The 23,145-nt window shown below is 43.0% G+C and overlaps 1 protein-coding gene across 1 annotated transcript in view; it reads right to left on the reverse strand.

The window, feature by feature from the left end:
• The window catches only part of C9H10orf90 (chromosome 9 C10orf90 homolog), a 68,216-nt gene extending 60,992 nt beyond the window's left edge, over positions 1-7,224 (reverse strand). The window contains exon 1 of the mRNA XM_056352097.1: positions 7,026-7,224. Coding sequence (XP_056208072.1) covers positions 7,026-7,185 — 160 coding nt within the window. The 5' untranslated portion in view covers positions 7,186-7,224. The remainder of the gene's footprint in view (positions 1-7,025) is intronic.
• Positions 7,225-23,145: the final 15,921 nt, after the last annotated feature.

Here is a 23,145-nt window from a genome sequence, read left to right on the forward strand (position 1 = left end):
ATCTGTGGAATGCTCAAAATGTAGTAAATGTAGCCAATGTTTCTTCTAAAGTGCAGAGAAGCAAATAAAGATTTTTTATGAACAAAGATTACATTGCTCCAAAAAGCATACTCTTTTGAAGCATGCTGAACCTAGTACTTTGTTCATCAGTTATGATCTCCACCAGATGCATAACACCTACAGCTCTTGGTGACACACTCATCTTCTACCCCCAAAGTCCGTAAGTCACCAACAATGGCCATAAACAGAAACAAAAAGTATTAAGTATCCGTAAGCAGAAACGGGACCTTGAAATTGTCAATACCCATGGCCAGGTTCACTTGGGCACTGGAGGATGCAAGCACAAGGCTCACATTCATCTCCATTAATATTTTTAGTCAGAGCCTAAAGAACAGTGAAACAAAGTAAGCTGCAAGAGAAAATGCATATTAGCATTTAGATTAATAGTTATTATCTCCATTTCCCATCACCAGAAAGCAGTGAAATACATGATGATGGTTTAAGATTTTTTCGGAAAGGTTAAGGGCTCCTTGAATTCAAAGGGCTGGGAAACACCGGGCTGTAAGACAATCGGCCCTGGCCCTGACATGTGCTGCGTATCCTCAATGCATCTGGACTCTAGCTGGAATTAATATTCATATTGCAGTAGCAATTAAAAGACAGAATTAGGTCATGAGCTGTTGTTCAAGCAAATATGCAAGCAAAGAAATAAAATAAAATAAAAAAAAAACCCCAACAAAAACCAAAGCAAGCAGCATTTGCCCTAAAAATTTCAGCATTGGGAAATTTGGAAATGTGAGATAACAAAAACAGGAGGATACAACAGGAAAATAAAATTTTGGGTGATTTAGCTAGCTGCTCACCTTTTCACCAAGGGAAGGCTGTTACCACCAGGCAGCTCTCTGTTTGCATTGTGACAACTCAATTTTAAGGAGAGGACAAGGAATGGTTGCACTGGCGACGTTCAGCACCTGCCAAGCGCTGAGCGCTGCCTGGTGTGCTTGGCCCCGACACGTGGGCTGGTGCTGCAGGTGCGGTACGTTTCTTTACACCTACATACAGCATTGTTTGCAAGTCATTTCTGTGGCTGGAAGGTTTTTATAAAAGAAACCATAGCAACCCTCCAAAATCTATTGTCCATTCCAGCACACAGCTTTTTCTGTTCTCCCATTAAGTTCTGTATCTCCGTCCAACTATTATATTCTATATGGAAAGGATTGTATGAGAGATAGAGCCACAACGCGCACTACAGTATGTCATACTGTGTGACAATGCACATTGTATTGTCCACACCCTATTCTAGATGTGGAAAGTGAGAGTGAAATCATGTTGCTTCAGTTCCTTTTTTAAAATTGGGCTGAGAAATTTTGTGCTGTTATCTGCAGGCTGGCACGGAACCTCACCGCAGACTGCTTTTCTGGTTTTGCAATACTGCACAATATTATTAGTGAAGGTGAGCACCCACCTTCAGTTTAATGGGTGTCTCATTTTCATTCAGTCACATTAACAAAAAGATGGTCAAACAAAATTTTAGCAAAGTGAGAGCCATCCACACAGCTGTTGATTAAACTTTGCTTTCAGTATGATTTAGGCAAGTATGATTTGTTAACAAAAAATGACTACATGGGGAAAACTGTACCCTCCTTCTGTAAGACTTTGCAGGGGAACTCTGCCTGTTAAAGCCTGATATTATTGGGGGAAAAAAAATAACATAATAAATTTAAATGCGTTTCCAAAATAGCCCTCGCTACACACAAGAACTATGGGTAGGACTGATTTACACGTACTCCCCTCTGACGGCTGTGAATGTATATATTTCATCTACGTGGCCAAAAAGCTGGATGTGAGGAAAGCTGTACCAGCCCTGCACTGGTGACCCAGAGAGGAAAGCGGGCTCCTTAGCATCCGAAGAGCAGCAGCTGGCGGTTTCAGAAGAGGTGGTGGGCAGAAGAGTTGCAGAAGGTACCTGTCTGTGTGCAGCCATGGGTTCTACCTTGCCCTCACTTCCCCACTGGCATTTCTGAGCCAAGCCAGGGGAGACACCTCCCAGCCTGCCCGCCCGTTGTGTACCCGACCTCCCAACTTTACATCTGTGTAGCTCTAAGAGATACTAGAGGTCAAGACCAATAGAAGTATAAAAATAAATGCAATCAATGAAATTCAAAGAGACGGATTTGAATCACAATCCCAGAGGTGCTGCACGCCACCCACGAGGACTGCAGCTAGCGTTACCTTCTGCTCAGTCTTCTGAGCAGAACTTCTTTTCCGTGTGTTTACTCTTGTCTATACTATAGGTACAAGGGAAATCGTATATCTTTTTGACTCAATTCTTCATCTTCCAAAAGACGGCCCAAATAATTGAAAATAGTTCAATTTGTCGCTGTTTATTTTATGTTTGTTCTGCACCATTACATTCTCTGTCCCTTACGAAGCCAGCACTGATGGTCTTTAATCATCAGGAAAGGTTTATATAAAGGCAGCAGAGACATTTTCGGTTTCTTGTGATACATCCCTATGCAGGACCCTAGTTATGAGCGGTAGCACGCCATCAACGACTCAAGATACAACATTCAGCGAGAGGCTGTGTATACTTTGCAGGGAGTGGAGGCAAGATGATCCATGTTCAAAATAGACAGTGGTCATCGCTGTATGCCCGACAGTAGTTTATGCTGAATTTTCCCAGTTGCTCCTGGTGGACTGTCAGGTCTGCATGCGACTGAGGTGTTACACCATCAGACAACTGTGACTAATGCATGTCGCACATCACTGATGGGAATCTGAGACAGGTTTGGATCTGGGACCACACACATCAGTTCGAGTGTGACTGTCCTCTGCTCATCCCTCCCTTTCCAGGCAGATACAGAGACAGAAACATGACATGAAACTAGAGCAATAGTGTGTGAAAGCATGCTCTTGAAGCATGCCCTGAGGGAGATGTCAGCATGGGGTTGGGCTGGACCACAAAGAGGGTGAGGACGGCTGCTCCTCCAGGCCTGGCTGCTGTCAGACACAGAACAGGATTTACAGCAAAGGAACGAATGGAGAACAAGTAAAAACCTTAAGTAGTTCATAGGCATTGCAGTTTTATCTGTGCTGTTGTCGTACTTAACATGTATCTTCATACCAGCTCAGCTTTTCCACTTAGAAGTCACGAGGCAGCTACTAATAAGCATATAATTAAGGCAGTTATGTTGGTTTAGTCTTTTGTTAAGGTTAAAGACCAAACTGAGCCATCCACAATGTCTTGTGGCTTCCTTTTGCGAGAGACCGTTCTCTGGTCATGCACATGGCACTGCTGTCCACAAGGTCCTACACGCAACCCATGCGGCCAGTCCCATCACAAAGACACGCAGGATGGTGGGACACGTGCTCTGCTCCATAGCCAGTGGCTGCATCGTGCTACATCAGCTGAAGTTTGCTGAGTGGCTCTGACTTGGGGGACCAGTAAAGTAAGTGGTTGACATTCAGCCAGTGCTCAGCTTTCCCAGGGCCAGACCTTGCTCAATCCGCACACCGTGCTAGCTGCACACTGGCTTTTCCAGTCTTTCTGCTTTCTCTGCCACAGGCTCCTGGATAGCTGCAAAAAAACAGCTAGAAAATTTCCCCTACTTGTACTTTAAAACTTGCCTTTTATTTTGAGTACTACCTGGGCTTAGAACAAGACGTTGGTATTGTTTCAAATATCTTACCCCAGCATAACTACCATTTCTACGAGTTTTGCAATGGAAGCCCTAAGTTGGAAACCTCAGCAAGCTTCCATGCTGCTGCAGCAACATCCATCAACTGCAGCAATGCCCACAGCCAGGCAGAACAGCCACAATGCACTGCCTTTGTGTCACCAACCCCGACGAGCAGCAAAATACGTCTTATACAAAGGAGGGGAAGCTGCCAAGCCGTGAAGAACCTGCTCTTGCCATTGCTTACAGCGTGCACACCCATGGCTTTGCTCTTACAGAGCTTCTAACCTGGGGAAATAGTGGAGACTACGCATTCCCCTTCCCTCCGCCTTGGGTGGGGAGCAAGGAGGCATGGGCATCTTCTAATGAAGAGGCACATGAGAATGACATGTCAGGGATTACAGAAAACACCTCTTCCTCTATGTAGTTTGCATGCCCAAAGAAAAACGGGCTGCTCCAAATTGCTACAGACATGATTTCTATACAAAATGAGCTGAAACCATTCTAAAGCAATTTTTTTTGGCCAAGTTTTAAAGACTTCACTAAATTTGCACTAACAGCCACCTCTAAAGTTCACAAAAGGTAGTAAAAATTAGAACACGCACCTGACCTCTGCCCATTGCCGGAAGGAGATCCTTAAACAAAAATAGCTACGTGTGGGTTTTTTTAAAAATAATTCAACTAAGGAGAACAGATGTAGAAAAAACCTTCAGAACTGTGGTGATCGAGTTAATGAGCAACCCATGCTTGTGGACTTCTCCAAGGATTAGGAGTTGAACTGATGGGCAGCGGTGAAGGGACAGAAAGGGATTTACCTGGAAAGAATTAATGTTTCTGCTGGGACCCTGCATGGAGTAAGCGAACAGAAATGCTGCTGGCAAGGGCCACCCCAGTGTCCCCCCAGAAGCAGCTGCCCCTACCCTTCCAGCCCCTTGGCACTGGTCATTTTGTTTCCTCCAGCACTCTACTGTCCCTAAAAGCCATGTAGCCTCAGCATTAAACTGCTTCTACATGGTAACCCTGTGCAAATAGACACGGGTAATATAGCACACCTCACCGGCAAATACAAAACTCCAAAACCTTTGCCATGTAACAAAGCTGGTAAGAACTGTCAGTTCATTCTCGATACCTCAGTGCAACCAAGAAAAGCCAACGAGTACCGAATACCAGCTTCACTTCAGTGTAAGTTTTGTACACCATCTGGAACACATCACCCGTCACATTTTTACTTTCTTTCTATTTTGGCCCCTTCAGTGTGCACAGAAAAGAGTATTTCCACAGAGGAAGCATCTTAACACAGCAATGACTGCCATGGTTACAGGGTAACGTCCACGTCCACGCTGGCATCCAGCACAAACACAGGTTAATAGCCTGCAGAGCACCAGGAATGGTTCATGACTATTTATACTTCTCAACCCAACGGCACCGAAGGCTTTTAAGTAATTAGTTTTTCCTCATTAACAGATGCACTGCCTGGGAAAGGGCACACAGGTTGTCCTGAGCCCCATCCTGGATTACAGGGCAGCACTACACGGTCTTGGAGTGGAAAGCTCAGAAGTGCCAAGCTGGGCTGGGGGTGGGGGGTAACGCAACTGCAAAGTTTATACAAATGCGTTATTCCCAAGGCGGAACTGCAGGTGTTATTTTGGCAACATCAGAGACCATAACCGCAATAAAAATATTCACAGGACATTGCCACAGACCCCATGCATTTAATTCAGAAAGATGAACAATATTTGTCAGGGTCACTTTTATGTAGACCTAAATGTACTTTGTGAGAAATTGGGTGTCGTAGTGATTTTTTTTGCTAAAGTTGCACCCTATCCTAAAAGCAGCAAAGCTTATACAGCTCATGTACCAAAAAGTAATTTACAAACATAATCAACAGGGTGAGCAGTGCTATTCCACTGCAAGCACATCTCTCATAAAATATGTGGGATTTGCACCTCCTCACTGACCCATCTAATACCTTATTCCATTTTTCTCTTTCATACTTTTAGAAGCAAAATAGACATTTGGTGAAGTATAATTTAATATTATCACTAAGGCATTCAAACACATCACTAAAACCTGTGTTGCTAAAATTACATTAGAGAAAAAAAAACAGGTAAACCAGACACTGTTATCTCCTTGAAAAATATGGGCCTTTTGCTGCAGCACCTACTGATGTGACTCTACCGAAACCAACAGGATTACTTACGTGAATAAGGATAACTCCCATGATTAAGGAGTGCAGGATTACATCCATTGTTTGCATATCTCCTGTTATTTACATATCCCTATTTTCACCTCGTTTTTTTTTTTTTTAAACGCAGGGCATTTAATTACTGTTAGCACTAGATATCATTATGCTGCACTTTTATCCCTTCAAAATTCGGCTGTCTTTTGGATGTCAAGTAAAAAGCTTTTATGATCAAAACAAAGAAAATAAAGTAGAAGCAGCAGAATCTGGACTATGCAATTAAAAGCAAACAAAGTGAAGGAGAGCTTGTTATCCACATTCAAAACTTATTCATGATTCACTTCATATCCCCGCTCCTACCTGTGGCCTCTGCTCTTGGGAGCTGATTATTTATATGAATTTTTTAACTGTGCCAAGCAGCGAGTTACCTGAGAGTTCTCAGGCAATGCTGATAGTATCACTACTGGAAAAGAACAAAAATCAGGCAAACAATTGAAACAAATATCGTAGGTAGGTAGACTGATAACGAATAATAAACAAAAACACCTTATAAAGAAGTGCTAAGTCTAGCTTTAGTTCCCTGCCGCCGTATGTTTTACATACAAAATATCTCTCCTGCCTATCCTTAGAAAAATTGGGTGAGTCACCCCTACTTTCAAGTACTTTTTGACACAAGAGAATCATTAATGCAGGGGAAGAATGTTACACAGGTCTCAGTTCCTGGTCCCAACCCAATCAGCAACCCAATTCAGCTGAATAAAGAGCAATAACCAAAGTTACACTTCCAACAGGGAACACACGCTTCTAAAAAATAACACATGTTCTTCCAGAGTCCCCAGTTTGACACCGAATTACGTGAGACTCAGGAAATCTTGGATCCTGCTCTGTTTTAGTAGCATGCTACAGGGATTTGAAAATGTAAACAATACAAGTTCATTTAAGAAGGCTGGTTTGTAACTTTAGCGTCAGTCCTGTACATAGCTGAGTTTCTACAGGTAAAAATCAAGCTATAGCATGCCTCTTTAGACATCTTTCAGTGATCCTGAAAGCAAAAAGAATGCAGAGCATTTTCGGCAAGCCTGGCAAAACACCACGCGCTGTAGGAACCGTAACCTGAAAATCGCTTACGGCGGGGTCAGAAAACGTCACAAGTTGCGCAAACTTACCGAAGCGACCCATTTGCTTCCACGAAGAGTAGCTGACGGTCAAGTACATCTGAGTTACAAAAGACTGCGTGTCCCGGGTCCATTGGGCGCCAGGCGTGAGGCGCAGAGGCAGGCAGCCGTGGCGGGGCAGGCGTGGGGCGGGGGGCTCTGCGGAGGGCATTGGGGTGCTCCCGGGGTGGCCAGGGCCCCCGCGCCGCTGGGCCACGGCCACTTGTTGCAATGGTGACAGGGAAAGCCAGGAGCTGCCTGCTTGGGCTGCCAGGGCATGAATAATTCATGCCCCCCGCCTCCCCCGCATTAGCATGCTGCTCAGGCAACTCCACTGGAGCAATTCATTTTGTCCTTTGTCTTCAGGAAAAACTTGCGGGATTAATGAGGGTTGTCTGTGATGATAAAACCTGGGCCTGCTGATTTATTTAGTCTGATTGGTTAGAATTTGTGTCCCTAAATGCAGGTTTTACGGCCAGAATATAAATTCAGCTGTGCATCCTCAACCTTAGGCAGGTGTGGGTTGTTTGGCGGCAGCACCAGTACCTGGCTACAGCACATGAATGTTTCATTTTCCTGACGTAAATATCAGAGCTGGGCTCTTTGTTCCTGAGTGCTCCTTGAGCAAAGTTGAGAGGAAAACTCCAAGTATGCTGCTAGCACGTGGGTTTGTGCATATTTCTGTAATGACCTCTCTCTTGGACTGCTAAATAGCTAACACCTGGCTTCCAAAATGTCCCTGTACACGATGGGGGGGGGGGGAGGGGGAGGGGAGGGGGCATGTGTGTGTGTGTGTGTGCAGTCCACAAGGAAAACCAGCAAATTTGTAATTTACTTTTTTTTTAAAAAAAAAAAGTCATATTTTTTTCCGGTGTTTTATTTAAAAGAAAGTTTTGAAGGTGATATTTTTCAACGGGCTATTTTCATTTTTAATTATGTTTTCTAAAAATAATTAACAGAAGCACCATTATTTCCCTCACAGTTTACCATCCAGAAAACTACAATAGCTGAAAATAGTAACAATAAAATAATCATAATTCTGAATAACTGATCACAAAGCTACCAACTGAACACGATGAAGGTTTTTTTTAATCAATAACCTGTGGAGTCATACAATGCATTGTTGGGATACATAAGCACAGTTTTTTAACATTATATCTGATACTGCTAAGAGCACTGGAATACTGTATTAGTTTTCCATATTCTGTATTAGGTATCCATATTCTAATTAGGACACTGGCAAATAAGAGTGTAGAAATTCACTGCAGAAATTATTTGAACTCGCTAAGGAAAAAGGTCTTAAAAATATGTGACTCAGTCTGGTTTGCTGTCAAAAAGGGTACTGGGAGTTAACTCGACTACAGTGTACAAAGGGCTTTACAAGGGGAAAATACCTGGGATAGAAGTATGTCTGAGGTACACATTTCCAATGGAGAAGGTGATTACCTACTTCAAAAATCTACTGAGCACACTAGTAACCTTGACATTTTTCAGATACCTTTCTAGAAGATATGGTTTTGCCAAACAAAAAACAGAATGTTGCTGGACTCAGAACATAAGAACAAATTCCTTAAAATCCTTTTGGCATTTTATTGTGTTTGTGTAGTTCATTGAAGTTTACAGTATGTATCCTCCTATCAGTTGCATACAGTGATTCTGGTAATCTTTAAATCAAAAATTTTGCTATGATTTCAAGATTTCATCCAGAGGACCTTTACACTGCGATGCAAATTAGGCTGATGAACTTTTCATGGCAGACTTCACGCTGCTGAGCCTTTCTAGAACAACCCAGGTGGCTGCACTTTTCCTCCCACCACGGTCTCATCATTCCAGTTAAGGCAAGAAAGAAAACCAACTTGGAACATGAGGATATGAAATAATTTGATTTTGCCAGAGAACTTACAAGTAAAGCTTATTTCTACCTCCAATAGTCTTACTCTAGACTGGTTTAGACCGAGAAAAGCACAACTTTATTCAGTGTTTGATGCAGATGGGACTGAATGACTTTTAAGGCATTGACCACCAGTTTAGAGCTGCAGCAGGGACAGAAGAGGTTGTGGTAATCCACTAGGTGTGGGCACAGACTAGAATTTGCCATTTCTTCCAGACTGCAGGTGTGGTAGCATTTCAAAGTGATGATTACAGAGATCACTGCTGTGGTCACCCCCTCCTATGGTGGACTGCTAACAATGACAAAAAACCAAAAAGTTTTCACCCAAAATAATGCTATTTTTTCACTTGCACTAAATGAGGAAAAACGTCCTTTCAGGTACATGAAACATTAAAGGAAATGTTGGGCAGAAAGAGAGAAGATAGCCAGACAGATACTGGCCAACTCAGTCCTTGGACACATTTCCCCACAGGATGTACCAAGACCGAATTTGTTTTTCATTCCATCCATATAATGATATCTCTGGCTGCAGCTGTGGAAGGGGATTATGCAGGTCGATATCAGCAGAACAGCTTCAGTGATAAAGTTGGCATGTCCTGCAGCTTCTCTAGAGGTCTCCAGGTATATGGTGAACAGGAATGAGTGCAAGAGGTATACAGAAGGAAAAGGGAATAACTGCCTATGAGATGCTATGCGCGTTTTGCCTGCAAAATTGATTGACACAGTTGTAGCTCAGACTACCTATTCAGCCAATGTCACGTATGCAAGTCAGTGACAAATTATGGTTCACTGTGCTGGAAAGCTACAGAAATGTTGAGTACCATGAGCAGGAAGATGGGGTTCCTATCCATTGCCATCAAAATATCATCTTTTAGTGCTGTTGACAGTTTAATAGCTACTTCTGTGCATTGGAGAGCATTGTGAAGTACAGCACTGTATTATTAACATAGGCTGGAACTTTCCTGCAAATGCAGAGCAAAAACACCATACAAACAGAGCTCCTGAAATAGTTTAAGATTAAAGGTGTGCTGTTCACAATGCGAATAGTATCTCTTTAATTGCATTTCAGGAGAACTCAATAACACTTTAACCCCCAATTATATTATCATGTATTTTTTCAGATAAAATAGATTCCATTCAATTTTGAACATCCAGATGATGGCATTTGATGATTTAAAATCAAGCATTTTTAATTCCATTTGTTTCCTCCAGGCAGCTGAGGTGGGATGTGGATGTGGGGGAGCTACGCACCCTCCTGCTACCCTGTGAGATACTGTGTGTAGTGCTCCAGTGGTGGCTATCAGAGCTACATCCCTTTAGTAAGTCTCCACCGCTCATGAAAAAAAAAACCAAACACACACAAAAACTTTTGTGCAAAGACGCATCCATGTATGTAATTATTTGAAATCATTCCTAGAATATACTAAGTTGCATCATACCTTTGAAACTGTTTGCATGGCCCCAGTCTGTCACAGTTCAAAGACGATGTATATAACATTACGCAGATCAAGCATATTGTGTAGCCGAGGAAGGACAGGGTGACCGTGTGACTCTGGAAAAGGTTTGGGATTCAGGAGATTGGAGTGTGACTGTCTATTGATACCTTTAAATTAGCTATCACTGTGGTATCTGGCTTCTGTCGAGGTACTGCAGAAAATCAGTGAAATGCATCTAGAAGGTTAGTGAATCAATTCTCTGCTCTGCCCATGGCCTGACCCTTCCCTGCTGGCTGTCTTTCAGCATGTCACCTCAGTTATTTGGCTTTGTTGCTGTTGTTGTTGTTCCTTGGCACCATTGGCAGGCCACGTGTTCCCTGCCGAGAGGCTTGGCTACAGCTGCCACCTACCCAAGGTGGCACCTCTCCAAGGTGGCCAGGCTGGCTTCGGGATGAGACACCGACTGGTGGCTCTTCTGGCGCGTGGCACCAGGAGGGGCAATGCTCCAGGATGACCGAGGACAACACCATTAACCAGCCCGGGAGAGCTGTGGTAATGGGGCGGCAGACTTGCCAAAGCCAGGGTTATGCATTCTGCTGTAACATTATTTCCCATCTGTTTTTTTTTAAAGTACCAGAAAAACAAAGCATTACAAAAATGTCAAGCTGTGAAAAGTCAAAAGCCAGAAAATTCAAAGTTAATGCTGATTCTTTAACTCAAGTCATTAACTCAGAGGCATGCCTGAAGTCTGGGCAGAAACCTTAGCTGAACTCTTGCTGGTTTGTGTAACGGACCGAGGATTCACGCATCCAAGGGGGCACAGATTCATATATGAATATAGGAGGGGAACAGGGACTGGCCAAGGGGCTGGATGACACTGGTATGGGGAAAAAGAGGGGCAATCAAGGGAGAGATTTCCTGAGAAACTGGGTAGGGAGGTGAGAGAAGAGATAAGTTCATCCTGGAGACTGGCAGAAAAAGAAGGATCAAGTACACTGACAAATGAGAAAGCCAAGAGAGAAGACATGAGTTAAAAGGTGGCCGGGGAAAGAAAGAAGTTTGGGCAGGAAAGACAGGGAATAACTATGAAAAAAACCCAGAGAGTGAGTGACTTGGATAGGGATCGATCTGGCACGAAGATGGGGACAGGAGTGAAAATGGAAGGACGATCTCTCAGAGGGGAAGAAATGTAATTAGCGCTGTGAGGGACTGAAGAAAAAAAAAAATCAAAAGGTAAAACCCCCTCACATTTGGTTGCAGTGGACAGAAGAGTCAGGGGATGTTAGATTTGTTCCTCTTTGGGAGCCGGAGTGGAACAGGATTCCAGTCTCCATTCCTCTCTCTGCCCAGGACGCTTTGCATATTGATCCTGTTAGCTAAGTCCTATCCTTATTTTCTGCTTATTTCAAAAATTCAAATTACCCACAAGAAATAGACACTAAAACAAATCATAAAGCTGCAAACAAAACACCCCAAAGTAAGGGAATTCTAAGAAAACTGAGGAGGAAAGGTTTTTGCAAACCCTATGATCCTTACATATATATTGCTCTTCTGTTCAAGACCTTAGAGCATTTTGGCTCTTTGAAAATACACACAGCTGGATACTTACATTTAATTAAATAGTTTTTAAGATAATGACTACAGCAGCTTCAACATAATTCACAATTAAAAGCAATCAAACCCAAAATTCAGAATTGCTCTTATTCAAATATCTAGCATCAGTAATAGCCTATATAGCTTCCAATGAAATGGGAGTCATAAAACTACGTTCCAGAGTTTACAGTTGTAGTAAGTACAGATTTATGGGCAATAAGGAAGAAGTATCTATGTGTACCTTCTTGTGCCTCTCATTTATTAAGCTAAAGCTGAGACATCCCCAAAAGTGCCTTTAATTAGTTTAAGCACTTAATTTAACAAAACAAGCAATTTAAACAAATAAAAACTACTATTCTCCAGCCACCACGTACATAAAACAACTCTTATTTTTGAAAGATTAATAAAGTCACAGGTGATTTTATAACAACCTAATTAAAGCATAATTTAAACCTAAGAGCAAGGATGTTTTTTCATCAGCACTGAATCAAGGGAAAGAAAATATTATCTGTTAATAAATACCATAGAACTGTTTTTGTATAACTCCTCTATATTTGCAATACTTATGCAGACACTTTAGAAAGCAAGTTGCTTTGCTTATAGAGACATGCAATAAAAGTACTTGTGTAATTTTTCCCCTGAATAAACAAGAACATACTTTCTATTCCATCATGTAATCCATGCATTAAGGAAGAATAGTGCAATGATGAAAAAATAATTGAAGTTAGAGAGTCAGGAAAAAATACTGGTAAGTGGACTGAGGGGATAGTTTGCTGGCTCACATTTCAGATGCATTACACAAAGTGGCTAAATATTTGTATGGAGTGTAATTAACTTTTTTTTTTCTCCTACAGTAGAACTTGCTGCTACAAACTACTGAGCACATTCAACTACACTAAATCAGCTGGTGACGAAGAGACCCAGCATTTTTCTCGATACAGGTCAGACCCCTTTGGCTGCAATCCAGTACTGGATCTCTCACAAGCCCCTTTTGCCACAGGCAGACTCAGGTAGCAGTTTTAAAGAGACAAACACGGGCTCAAGAGCTTCCCATTAGTGGACCCAACTTGGGGGGCTAAATTCCCACAGCCTTTTGTCGCTATCTCAAGAGATGATGACGTTTCTTATCAGTAGACAATCAAAAAATTGGATTGATGGTAAAAGGAGGAGGGAGCGACAGTGCAATTTTGCAAAATTGCCAAGAAAACATGGCTAGCAAATGTCTCCCTGATGAACATCCATACGGCAACAGCACGCTGAACTGTGCATTGCTTGTCCCCCACAATTCTGTAGCAATTGCTCCCGCAGTGGTTTCTTCCCCTCTATTTGCCAAGTTGCTTCTCCAAACTTCATTTAGATATCATAGTGTAAATACTATTTATATTCTTAAAATAATGGTAATTGGTAACTTCAAATACCTTTTGCACAGGCTTTAAAATTCTAACCACTGGCAAAGTATTTTAGTGTGCAGTTGAGTTACTTTCCCAAAGGTCTGCTAAAATGCAGGTGAAATCTTGGCTTTTTCAGAAGCAATAGCTGATCTGCCCACGCCTGACTTGCCCCATCCTTTTAATGCCATCCGCTCATTACTGAGATATCAGGGATACCTTTCTGTTACAGACCCCCACAACGCCCATCGCTCTGGGCCCTCATTCTTTCTTTAACACTTACAGAATAAATCAGTAACCACCACCAGCTCAGCTAAAGACCAAGACTTCGGAGCTGGTGGTGGATAAGAGGCAAGAGAAGTTGCAGTTGCCCTCAGCTGCAGAAGCAAGACCTTGAGAGCAACAGCATGGGAGATACACACGCCCAGTGCCTCATCTGACATCCACCACCAGAGACTCTGATGGCCAAGGAAGGGCCGGTGCGACTGCTGGAGGGGGTCAAGGACTAAGGGAGGGGGTCTCATATGAAATTTACTGTGAACTGTCCTAAAGAAGAACACCATATACACAGATATGGAAGAGAAACAAGAGGCTTTGTCTACAAGTGCCCGTAAAACTTGCAGTGAAACATCCCTTCTTTTTTTTGTCAATGCCACCTAAATTCTCCGTTACGCTTAGTTATAGCGGCAGAGGCTGTTATGAAGAACAGTCTGCATTGCACAGCCTGGACCGTAGCAATCAGCTGCACAGAACTCTTCTGTGTAACAGATACAGCTGACCACTTAATGATTCGCTTCATGGGCAATTTGTACAAAAAGGAAGAACTTGCTTTTTTGACTCATTTTAGTTTCTCTCAATAAATAGAACAATAAATTGACATGCCAAGTATCTAAACTGAGAAAGTGCTTGTAATAGCCTCTATTTGCTCAGATATTTAGCTCCCAAACATTTTAAAAATTTAAACATAAGCTATTTAATTGCTAATAAACCGTTTGATATTAATTGGTTTCAAGTAGTAAAATAGAAATACATTTGGTAACTGGCTGTGCCGTTCATGGGTCCCAATTAGCAGTACTGCTGGACTCGGGTCTCATCATATCACCGCCAGGTTTAAAAAATCCTAAACACTTAAATAAGAATAAAGAGAGGGAGATGAAGTTACAATCTCTTACATAGATGCAACCACTTAATATTTCCCTTGCTTCCCAGAAGCGCTATTATCCAAGTTTGTGAGGAGACAAGTCCTACCATTAGTTCACATAATTTATTCTAAGCTCCACTGGCGTTAGAGTCAAATTCTGTGCTTTTTCCTGCGTAATATTTCTAAGGTCATCTTAGGTAACAAATGTAAGAGTTTTGCTTTTTAACTGCACGTTGCAAAGTGCTCACGTTGGTCTTGATTAACCTCTGTTTTGGACTATTAGAAATATCTCTCTGACCCTGACAAATCCCCAAGCACCTCAATTTTTCTGGCTCATCGCTTCAGCCAAATGACTCTTCTGTTCGCAGCCCTCCACTGGCTGCTCTTCCCTATTGCTTTAAACACAAACTGTTAGAGAGATGTTGATCCCTGCCTCTGCTCTGATACTAACACAGCCTTGACTGGTGCTGTGTCATACCTCTCAGCTCTGAATTGCATTCCATGCCAGTCCTAATGGACTGAAAGAACTGCCCTCTCAAAAACTAAAAGGAGACCTGATTTTTCCTCTCTCACACCCTCCCTTAAAGGTCACCTCTGCAGAGAAAAAAACCCCACCAAACAACTTGATAATGGCCAGGGAACTAAAAGTCCCAGGGAAGTGTTTGTGGTCCTCATGGTAACCTTGTATTTTTTCAGTTTTAGCGAGGGCCACCTGTATTTTCCCAGTTTTTACTTCGACCGTAAATTCCCTGGCAGCATTGCCACCTTTCGGTTCCTGTTAAGCGCCTGTCCCAATGAGCTGAGACGCCTGGCCAGCACCGCGGTACAGATGGGACTCTGACTCTTAGTTTGGCAGCCACACCAAAATAAATAGATCATTTCAGACTGGATCAATTTAATGCTTTTCCTTCCATATTTTCATCGGTTCATTCAGGGCTCACAAGAGAGGTCAGCAGAAAAAAAGCCGTACCTGTGAATCAGGAGCAAATCTTTACCACATTTATAAAATTTCTCAGTCGACGTTTAGCAAATTGCCTTCTTCACACAGTTCACAGGATCCCAGGAAAATCTGGGTGGGAAGGGACTTGGGAGGGCTCAGGTCCAGCCCCCATCCCAGGCAGGGCCAACGCCAGGTCAGACCCGGCTACTCAGGGCTTTACCCTAGTGGGTTTTGAGACCTCCAAGGTCGGGGATGGCACAGCCTCCCCAGGGACCGGGTCCCTCTGCCCTCGGTCATGGGGAACCCGCAGATCTAGCTGGCTTGCTCAGAAACATGCACGTTTGTGGCCCAAGAGGCTGCACTGATTTCTAACAGAAACCTACGTGATAAAAATAAATAAACAAATAAATACAGAAGAGAAAAAAATAATCCTGTTTTCCCACTACAACTTTGGAATTGCTTAGATAATGGAATAGTATTAGATCATAATTTTAGTATTACCTGTGCTGTCCAGTTCTCTTATTATAGTTTAAAACCAGAAATTATTTTTTTTTTTTTCAAATAAGATTATGTAAACATACATGCTACAATGAAGCATCAGAGCAAGCCCAGGACTGTACCCTGCACTCTCATCTACTGATCACCATTTCCTACTGCTGTACCTTTTCTTTGGGTCTGTTTTAGTCAGAAGCTTGTCAAAGCCATCCTGGATGAAACCTTGGCCTCACTGGAGCAGGTGGAAAAATCTCCCATTGGTTCCTGCAAGGCACAAATCTTGTATCATCTTTGCTTTGCCATATACATTGCTAAGCCCCCCCAAGGTATATAGGTTTTGATTATTCTCTTGTCTGCAGCAACCTGGTCCACGTAAAAGAAATCTACAGGCACAGTAACCTGCCTGACCTGAAACAACGAGTGACAAGAAGTAATTTCATTTTGCAGTGCATGGGGTTTCACGCTTTCCCTTTGGCCATAGTGCCACCCCCAGCTCATGAAAATGAATTCCCAGATACAAACTTACAACGGGCTTTCTGCACTTCTCGGTGTCTTGTTGCCTGATTTTCTAAGAAATTAATGATCTTTGTAAATAATTCAAAAGGGAAGAACAAACCAGGCGATGCAAAAGTTTATCTGACTGCAACTGTTGCCAGGAAGGGTGTTGTTTCTGAAAGGGTCACATTAATGGTAAGCCTCTAGTAAATTAAAACTTAAACAGGTCAACGAGGTTGATGGCCATGATTGTGCACTGGAACTCAGAAAAACACAACAGTAATGAAGGATAATGCAAATGCCATTCCCATCTCCAAGTTGTAGGTGACTGCATTTTATACTCTTCTTTTCATATGCTTTAAAGTAAAAAAAAAAAATAAAAAAAAAAATCTTCTGCAGAAATTAAAGGTAGAGGGATCTGCTAGCTTAAGAAACTATGCTGTCAAAAACATTTTGACAGCTTAAAATGTTGCTGCACTTAAAAAAAACCCACAACACTATTAAGTGTTAGGCAAGAAAGGCATCCATATTTCACAGAAGACGGTCCACAGCCTGTGCCATAGAATCAATTAGGTTGGAAAAGGCCTTTGAGATCAAGTCCAACTGTTAACCCAGCACTGCCCAGCCCACCGCCAACCCGTGTCCCTAACTGCCACACCTACACACCTTTTAGACACCTCCAGGGCTGGTGACCCCACCAGCTCCCTGGGCAGCCTGTGCCAGGGCTTGCCCACCCTTTTGGTGAAGAAGGACTTTCCCTGCCACCCAACCTAACCCTCCCCTGGCGCAACTCGAGGCCGTTCCCTCTTGTCCTGTGGCTGGTTCCCTGGGAGCAGAGACCGACCCCCCCTGCCCACAGCCCCTGCCAGGGAGCTGAAAGCCATCAGGGCCCCCCGAGCCCCCTTTTCTGCAGGCTGAGCCCCCCCAGCTCCCCCAGCCTCTCCTTGTAAGACACTTCAGCTTTGTTGTCCACTTTGTTGACTGACACGGGAAGACACTTTTAGTCTGGAGGTCTGCCGGCTCTTCCTCACAGGTATGGACATTATTAACATACATTTTCTTTGGGATGGAGTTCATGCCAGATCATCACGTGAAAAGCTGACGGACCTTTCAAGAGTAAAATATATATTAGAGGGCTAAAGCGTGAGATAGATAGACAGATATAACACACAAGCTGGAAGCTTCAGGTTAATTAAATATTTTAATTACATACCCACAAAATACCTTCCAGTCTTGGAAAAAGACAGCTGTAAACTTCCGTCTGCAGGATGGGAGCCTGCTGTGTGTACAGAGAGCTAAAGGGTGACCACATCTGTGACACCAGAGAACACCTTCCATTGAATCACCAAAGTAAATGTATGAATGTAAAACAAAATAAAAACCCTTATCACTCTTTAAAACTTCATATCAATTTCTTATAGGAACCGTACATGTCTTACCATTGTCTGCTCTTGTAACAGTTAATTAATTAAGTGGTTCTCTTTAATGCACTGTTTCAGCTGCTGTCGGTATTGAGCAGGTCCTTCCAAAAGAAGCAATCACAAACTGCTAGATGGGTTTACTCAGCTGTGGCATTTCTAATCTGACTTCTAAGCCTGTCAAAATTGAGTGAAATTAATTAATTCACTGGAGAGCTTTGCCATCTCCAAACTTACGTAAAAAGTGATGCAAACCAGTGGTAATCAGACCCATATTTTTCCAGGCAAAGTGATCTAAATTATTTCAGTAACACTGAAACACGTACTCCTTCTAATACAGAGGGGCATGTCGCTGAAGACCAGGACACCTCTCTAGTGCAAGAATCCAGAGAAGGACAACCTTTTCCTATCACACCAGAATAAATTTCCTCCTCAGCGGCAGCTTCTGCGATTTGGGTGTTGGCTGCACCACACAGGCTCCGCTTACAGCCCAAGCTGTTACGGGGCTGTGAAGAGCATTGCAAGAAGAGAAGACAATAGAAGCTGGATTGCATCCACGTCCAACTGTTGGAGATGCTGAAGCAGACAATTTCCTTCTGGTTCTTACTAAGGCTTTTTCAGGTTTTAAGTGCTTTCCTGATAGCTTGGTACACAATTATAGGTGGATTAGGGAAAATGGTAATAGGGTATTTTTTGTCTAATCTTCTCTCAATTGTTAATATTAATTAAAGGACTTTTTCTTCTTCATTATGCAATAAACATGAACCACTTCTTAAAAATGAGCATTTTAGCCTACTAGCTACTTAGCGCTGCTTTTTATCTGCAATTTTTTATTTTTTAATATTTTTTTTTTAAAAGAACCATGCCAAATACCAGGAGGCTTGTGAGAACAGGAGACAACCCCAGGAGGAGCATGGCACCCAACAGCTAGGTGAGGACAACCTCACTGTTGACTTCATCATGTTCAGAACTGGCTGCAACGCCTACCTCCTCAAGCTGGTTCTCCCTTAATACAACTGTCCAATTCTTACACAAAAAGACAGCACAAAACCGACAAATTAATCAAGCCATTTCAGCCTGTATCTGGAAAGGAAGGAGACACAGATATATTGTTCTATCTGAATATCGGAGATATTGAAAACCTCCTCAGGTAAAGCACAGATTCCTGTGCAAAGTGGTCCCATGGCCATGTCAGAGCAGATTTGGCTATGAGGGATGAACAGCTGGCCATTCTCTTAGCAGCCTTGCAGCATGTCACCGCAATTACAAATCTTCAGCTTTTTTTGTGTTATTTTAAACACACCCTTGATGTGAATTATGAGCGTTTGCCATGGATCGGGTTGCTGGGGAAGATTATTTCATAGGTGAGTTTGCAACCTTTTACCGCAAAGCAAACACTGGGCTGACATTTATTACATATATGCCATGATTTGCAAGAAGGATTTTCCACGAGCTAGTTTTCAGAAGACTTTTCTTTTTGGCTACTCAGTCTGATAGCACAGAAACGAGAAATAAATAAAAGAAAAAAGTAATACACTCCCCCTACTATTATGAGGGGCATATCTGTAACAAGGTGCAACGATAGCCAGCCCTGGCCAGGTACCAAATTAGAGAGCTTATTTTTGTAGGTTGGATTAACTAAGTCACTAGCTGAAAAAAACCACCCTATCTTTTAGAAAAATAATTCACACAGTACCCTCACACAGTAGTGCTGGTAGCCAGGTTGATGCATGAGCAGCAGCAGCCTCCATGCAAACCACTGCTGTGTGCCAAGCACACACAGGTGCAAAGATTTCAGAGTTTGTTTTGGGATGTTTTGTGCACTGGGGGGGAAAAGAAAGAAAACAAAATTGGAGAAACAGCAAGAAAAGGCAGCAAGGAGGCATTGCCCAGGGCCACAGAAGAGCTGTGGAGCTGCCCAGAGATAAAGATAAGAAAACATCAGTGGTGCTGAACAAGGGGTAGAGGGGGATTGGGTGGTGGGCGAGGAAGTGGTCTCCACAGCTGAAGCCCTGCTGCACGCAGGGAAACAGGAGTGTGAACGTGCCCTATAAACAAACCAGGGTTCATCAGAGGTCCACACAGCTCTATCATCACTTTCTCTTCCTAATGGAAACAACCTGCAGGAGATCAAATATTGGCTCAGACCTTGGAACAGAAGGGATAGCATGGTTATTAGACAGAGCCATACCTTTAACTCATAGAGAGCATTTTCTGTGATTGCTTCCCAGAAAATAACTTTTTGTGTTTCCAGTGCCCTAGGTAGGGGAGAAGAAACGAATGCTATTACAGATTAGAAAATAGCTGGGGTCACTATATACATGGCAAAAGAAAGGGAAAATAAACGATAAATGCACAGCAGGCAGCAAAGGCTAAAATGGTAGGGCAGAGGTACCAAAGTGTAATTTACAGCAGCATAATTTCTATAATATAGGTATAACTTTATAAATATATCTAATCTACCTATATACACCTCTATAGATACATAAATAAACTATGCAAAGCATAGTTTAAAAAAAAAGTTTTAAAGAAACCTTCGCAAACAGCCTGGATTTTGGTTCCCAAAAGGGGAACAAGCAGCATAAGCACTTCAGCGCAAATTAGAACAAAACCGCTCCATTTCTGTCCTCAAACTGCTTCCAGGTTACCTGCCCCAGTTTCAACTTTTCCGAGAAAAACTAAGTCCAGGAAGTTGCCTTGCTTTAGACATAAAAAGCAACGTAAATTGTACACTGAGCATCAACCTGGGCTGACTCCTGGAGCACTGGATCACACTGAGCACAGTGTAGCTGTAGATCAAATCTGAACTTCCTCAGCATCGCCTTACAGAGGTGGGATGCTATTACAGAAGCTGTGTCACAGCTCCGATTTGCTTTTATCTAGTGCCGTATTTCAAGCTCCTTCTCCTGATAAGAGTATCTCAAGGATTCGGACTATTAAAGTTATCTAAAAATGATAATCGTTTTCTCTACAGGGAGTGTGTGATACACTACCTCTCCTTCTCTCCTACCATTTTCCTCTTTGTTGATACCTCTCCATCCATCTCTGCAGTTTAGTGCCAGCTCTACCTCCAATAACCCCTTTCCTTACATCTTAATTTTTAAAGGCACCTATCTTTGTCCATTAGATTGCATCCGTCTGCAGCATTACCTCATTTCACTGTAGGGTTGCCATAAAATCATCTACTATTGCCTGCTTGCTGTCCAAACACCTGCTGTGTGTTCCCATCCCAGTGAATCTGCATTTTGCTTAGCTTCTCTTATTCTGTCCCTCCCTTGCTTTGTATGCTGACACTTTTTTTTCCCCCCAATTTTTACGCATATACCTTTTCCATCTTTACAATATCTTCATCACAGAGTCACCACTTCAAAGCGCACTTTAAACATACATAAGAAGGTCTTGGATTTTTGCCCATTGGTGGATGTAAATAAGGTGGCAGGATGCATCACCCGATTTGTGTAGACAGAAGCCTTTATAATCTAATATCACTAATATGAAAGAGTCAACTGTTGCAATTGCAGTTAAATACAAAATTAAATGGGAACAATTTGTCAGTTTTGAAGGACAATTTGAGAAATCAAATTATCTAGAATTTCCTGTGTTTATGCTTTGACGCATGGGAGTGCTGTGGGCATCAGCTGAGAAGTCTCCGTGTCCAATACTGGACACCTATGAACACAGTCCTGCTTCTGGTCAGCATCTCTCTGCTCCCACAACGCAGCATGAAGCTACACTGCAGTGGTCAAAATGCAAAATTATCCCCAGTTCTAAGAGAAAATAAAATCTGACAAGACATACATTAAAAAAAAAACAAAAAACAAAAAAACACCAAACCCAAGCCCTCACACTCTGTCTCACAACACATGTTATAACCCATTTCTCCTTCTAGGTTGGGGTTCCACATTGATGCTCTTTATGGTCCAGGGAAAGCTGAAATGGGTCACAAATCTGCACGGATGCTGGTGCAACATCTCCTGTGCCGTGTGAGGATGCTAAAAGAGGCCAGCAGTTGTCTGGGCTTCCCCTTCACCAGAATGGTCTTGTAAAAGCCTTGATAAGTAAAGTTCTCATGAAGGAGCAGGGAATTAAGGCCCCAAGCCTGCTGCTTCCAGGGTTGCCACCTGTGTCAAGTGCAGGTGAACGGCAGCTCAGTTGGAAGCAGGAGAACATGCTCTTGCTGTGAGATAGCGCTGCTGGAGCCCAGCATAAAACCCGGCAGCTAACTACGGCCTGGAGCGCAACAGCAAAGCCGAGTCAAGCTCTGTGTTCTCGGCCTCGATTTATCTGCAGGCCACTACAAACTAACAAGGCCAGTGAGCCCTCACTTCGCCTTTCCATGGGTTGCAGGACAGAGATGCCTGGTGTTGCAACTACTCACAGTTTTCCACCATGTGGTGACAGCCAGGATCCAACCCCTCCTGACAGCAGCATCTGTCCTTCTCACCCAGTCTGGTTCTCTGGGGCAAATTCTGCACCTCTCCAGCAAAATCCTTGAACTGCGGCTCTTGCGCTGGTGTGGTTGCTCTCTGGATCAAAATCTCCAGCCACGCCCCCCGGCTGCCCCCATCTCTCACTTGCGACCCAGCGGGAGCAAGAGCAGTTGTGTGTTCTTCTGTCCTTTGTGCACCTCTTGAGTGGCAGCTGAAGAATTTAAAGTTTTGTAAGCTCTTTTGCAGACAAAAATCCTCTCTTGATGCTCCAGGTCCCTTTCTGAGTTTTCTCTGCTTTTGCAAAGAGGAAGGCTGGCTCCAAGGAGCAGCATTAGCCCCAGGGCAAGATATTCCTTCAAAGGGAAGGAGGCCTACAGCAGACCTTGTGGACTTACTTTGATTTCATTGGAAGTATTCTTAGGACTAGAAGATGGAGAGAAACCCAGACAAGGTGGGAAAAGAGCAGAAAATGATGCATCAGTTCAAATAGCCTTGAATGCCTTGTCTTGATGGTGCAGAAGCCCTGAAGAAACCTCCTTTCTCCCTCCACCTCTGTTCATGGCTCCCCCACAGGATCTCTCCATAGGATAGCTGGCAGTACAGCCTCAGGAGCTACACAGCCACCTTCCACATGGAGTGAGAAGGTCTTAGCACCCAGCATAGCTAAAGGCAAAGGGGACACATCTCTAATCAAAAGAGGGGAAGAAAAAAAAAAACCCACAAAAAAAACCCCAAAAAACAAACAAAACAAAAAACCACAACACACCAGCCAACCCCACCACAGACAGCAATTCTGTGTCTTAACAAGCTGCTACCCCAGATCTCTAATTATACCTCCTCATTAAGTACAACAACCAGCAGCTGCTCAGTGAAGCTTTTCTCCCCCCACACCACTCCCGCCCCAA

Source organism: Falco biarmicus, chromosome 9, assembly GCF_023638135.1.
Source record: "Falco biarmicus isolate bFalBia1 chromosome 9, bFalBia1.pri, whole genome shotgun sequence".
Lineage (NCBI taxonomy): Eukaryota > Metazoa > Chordata > Aves > Falconiformes > Falconidae > Falco > Falco biarmicus.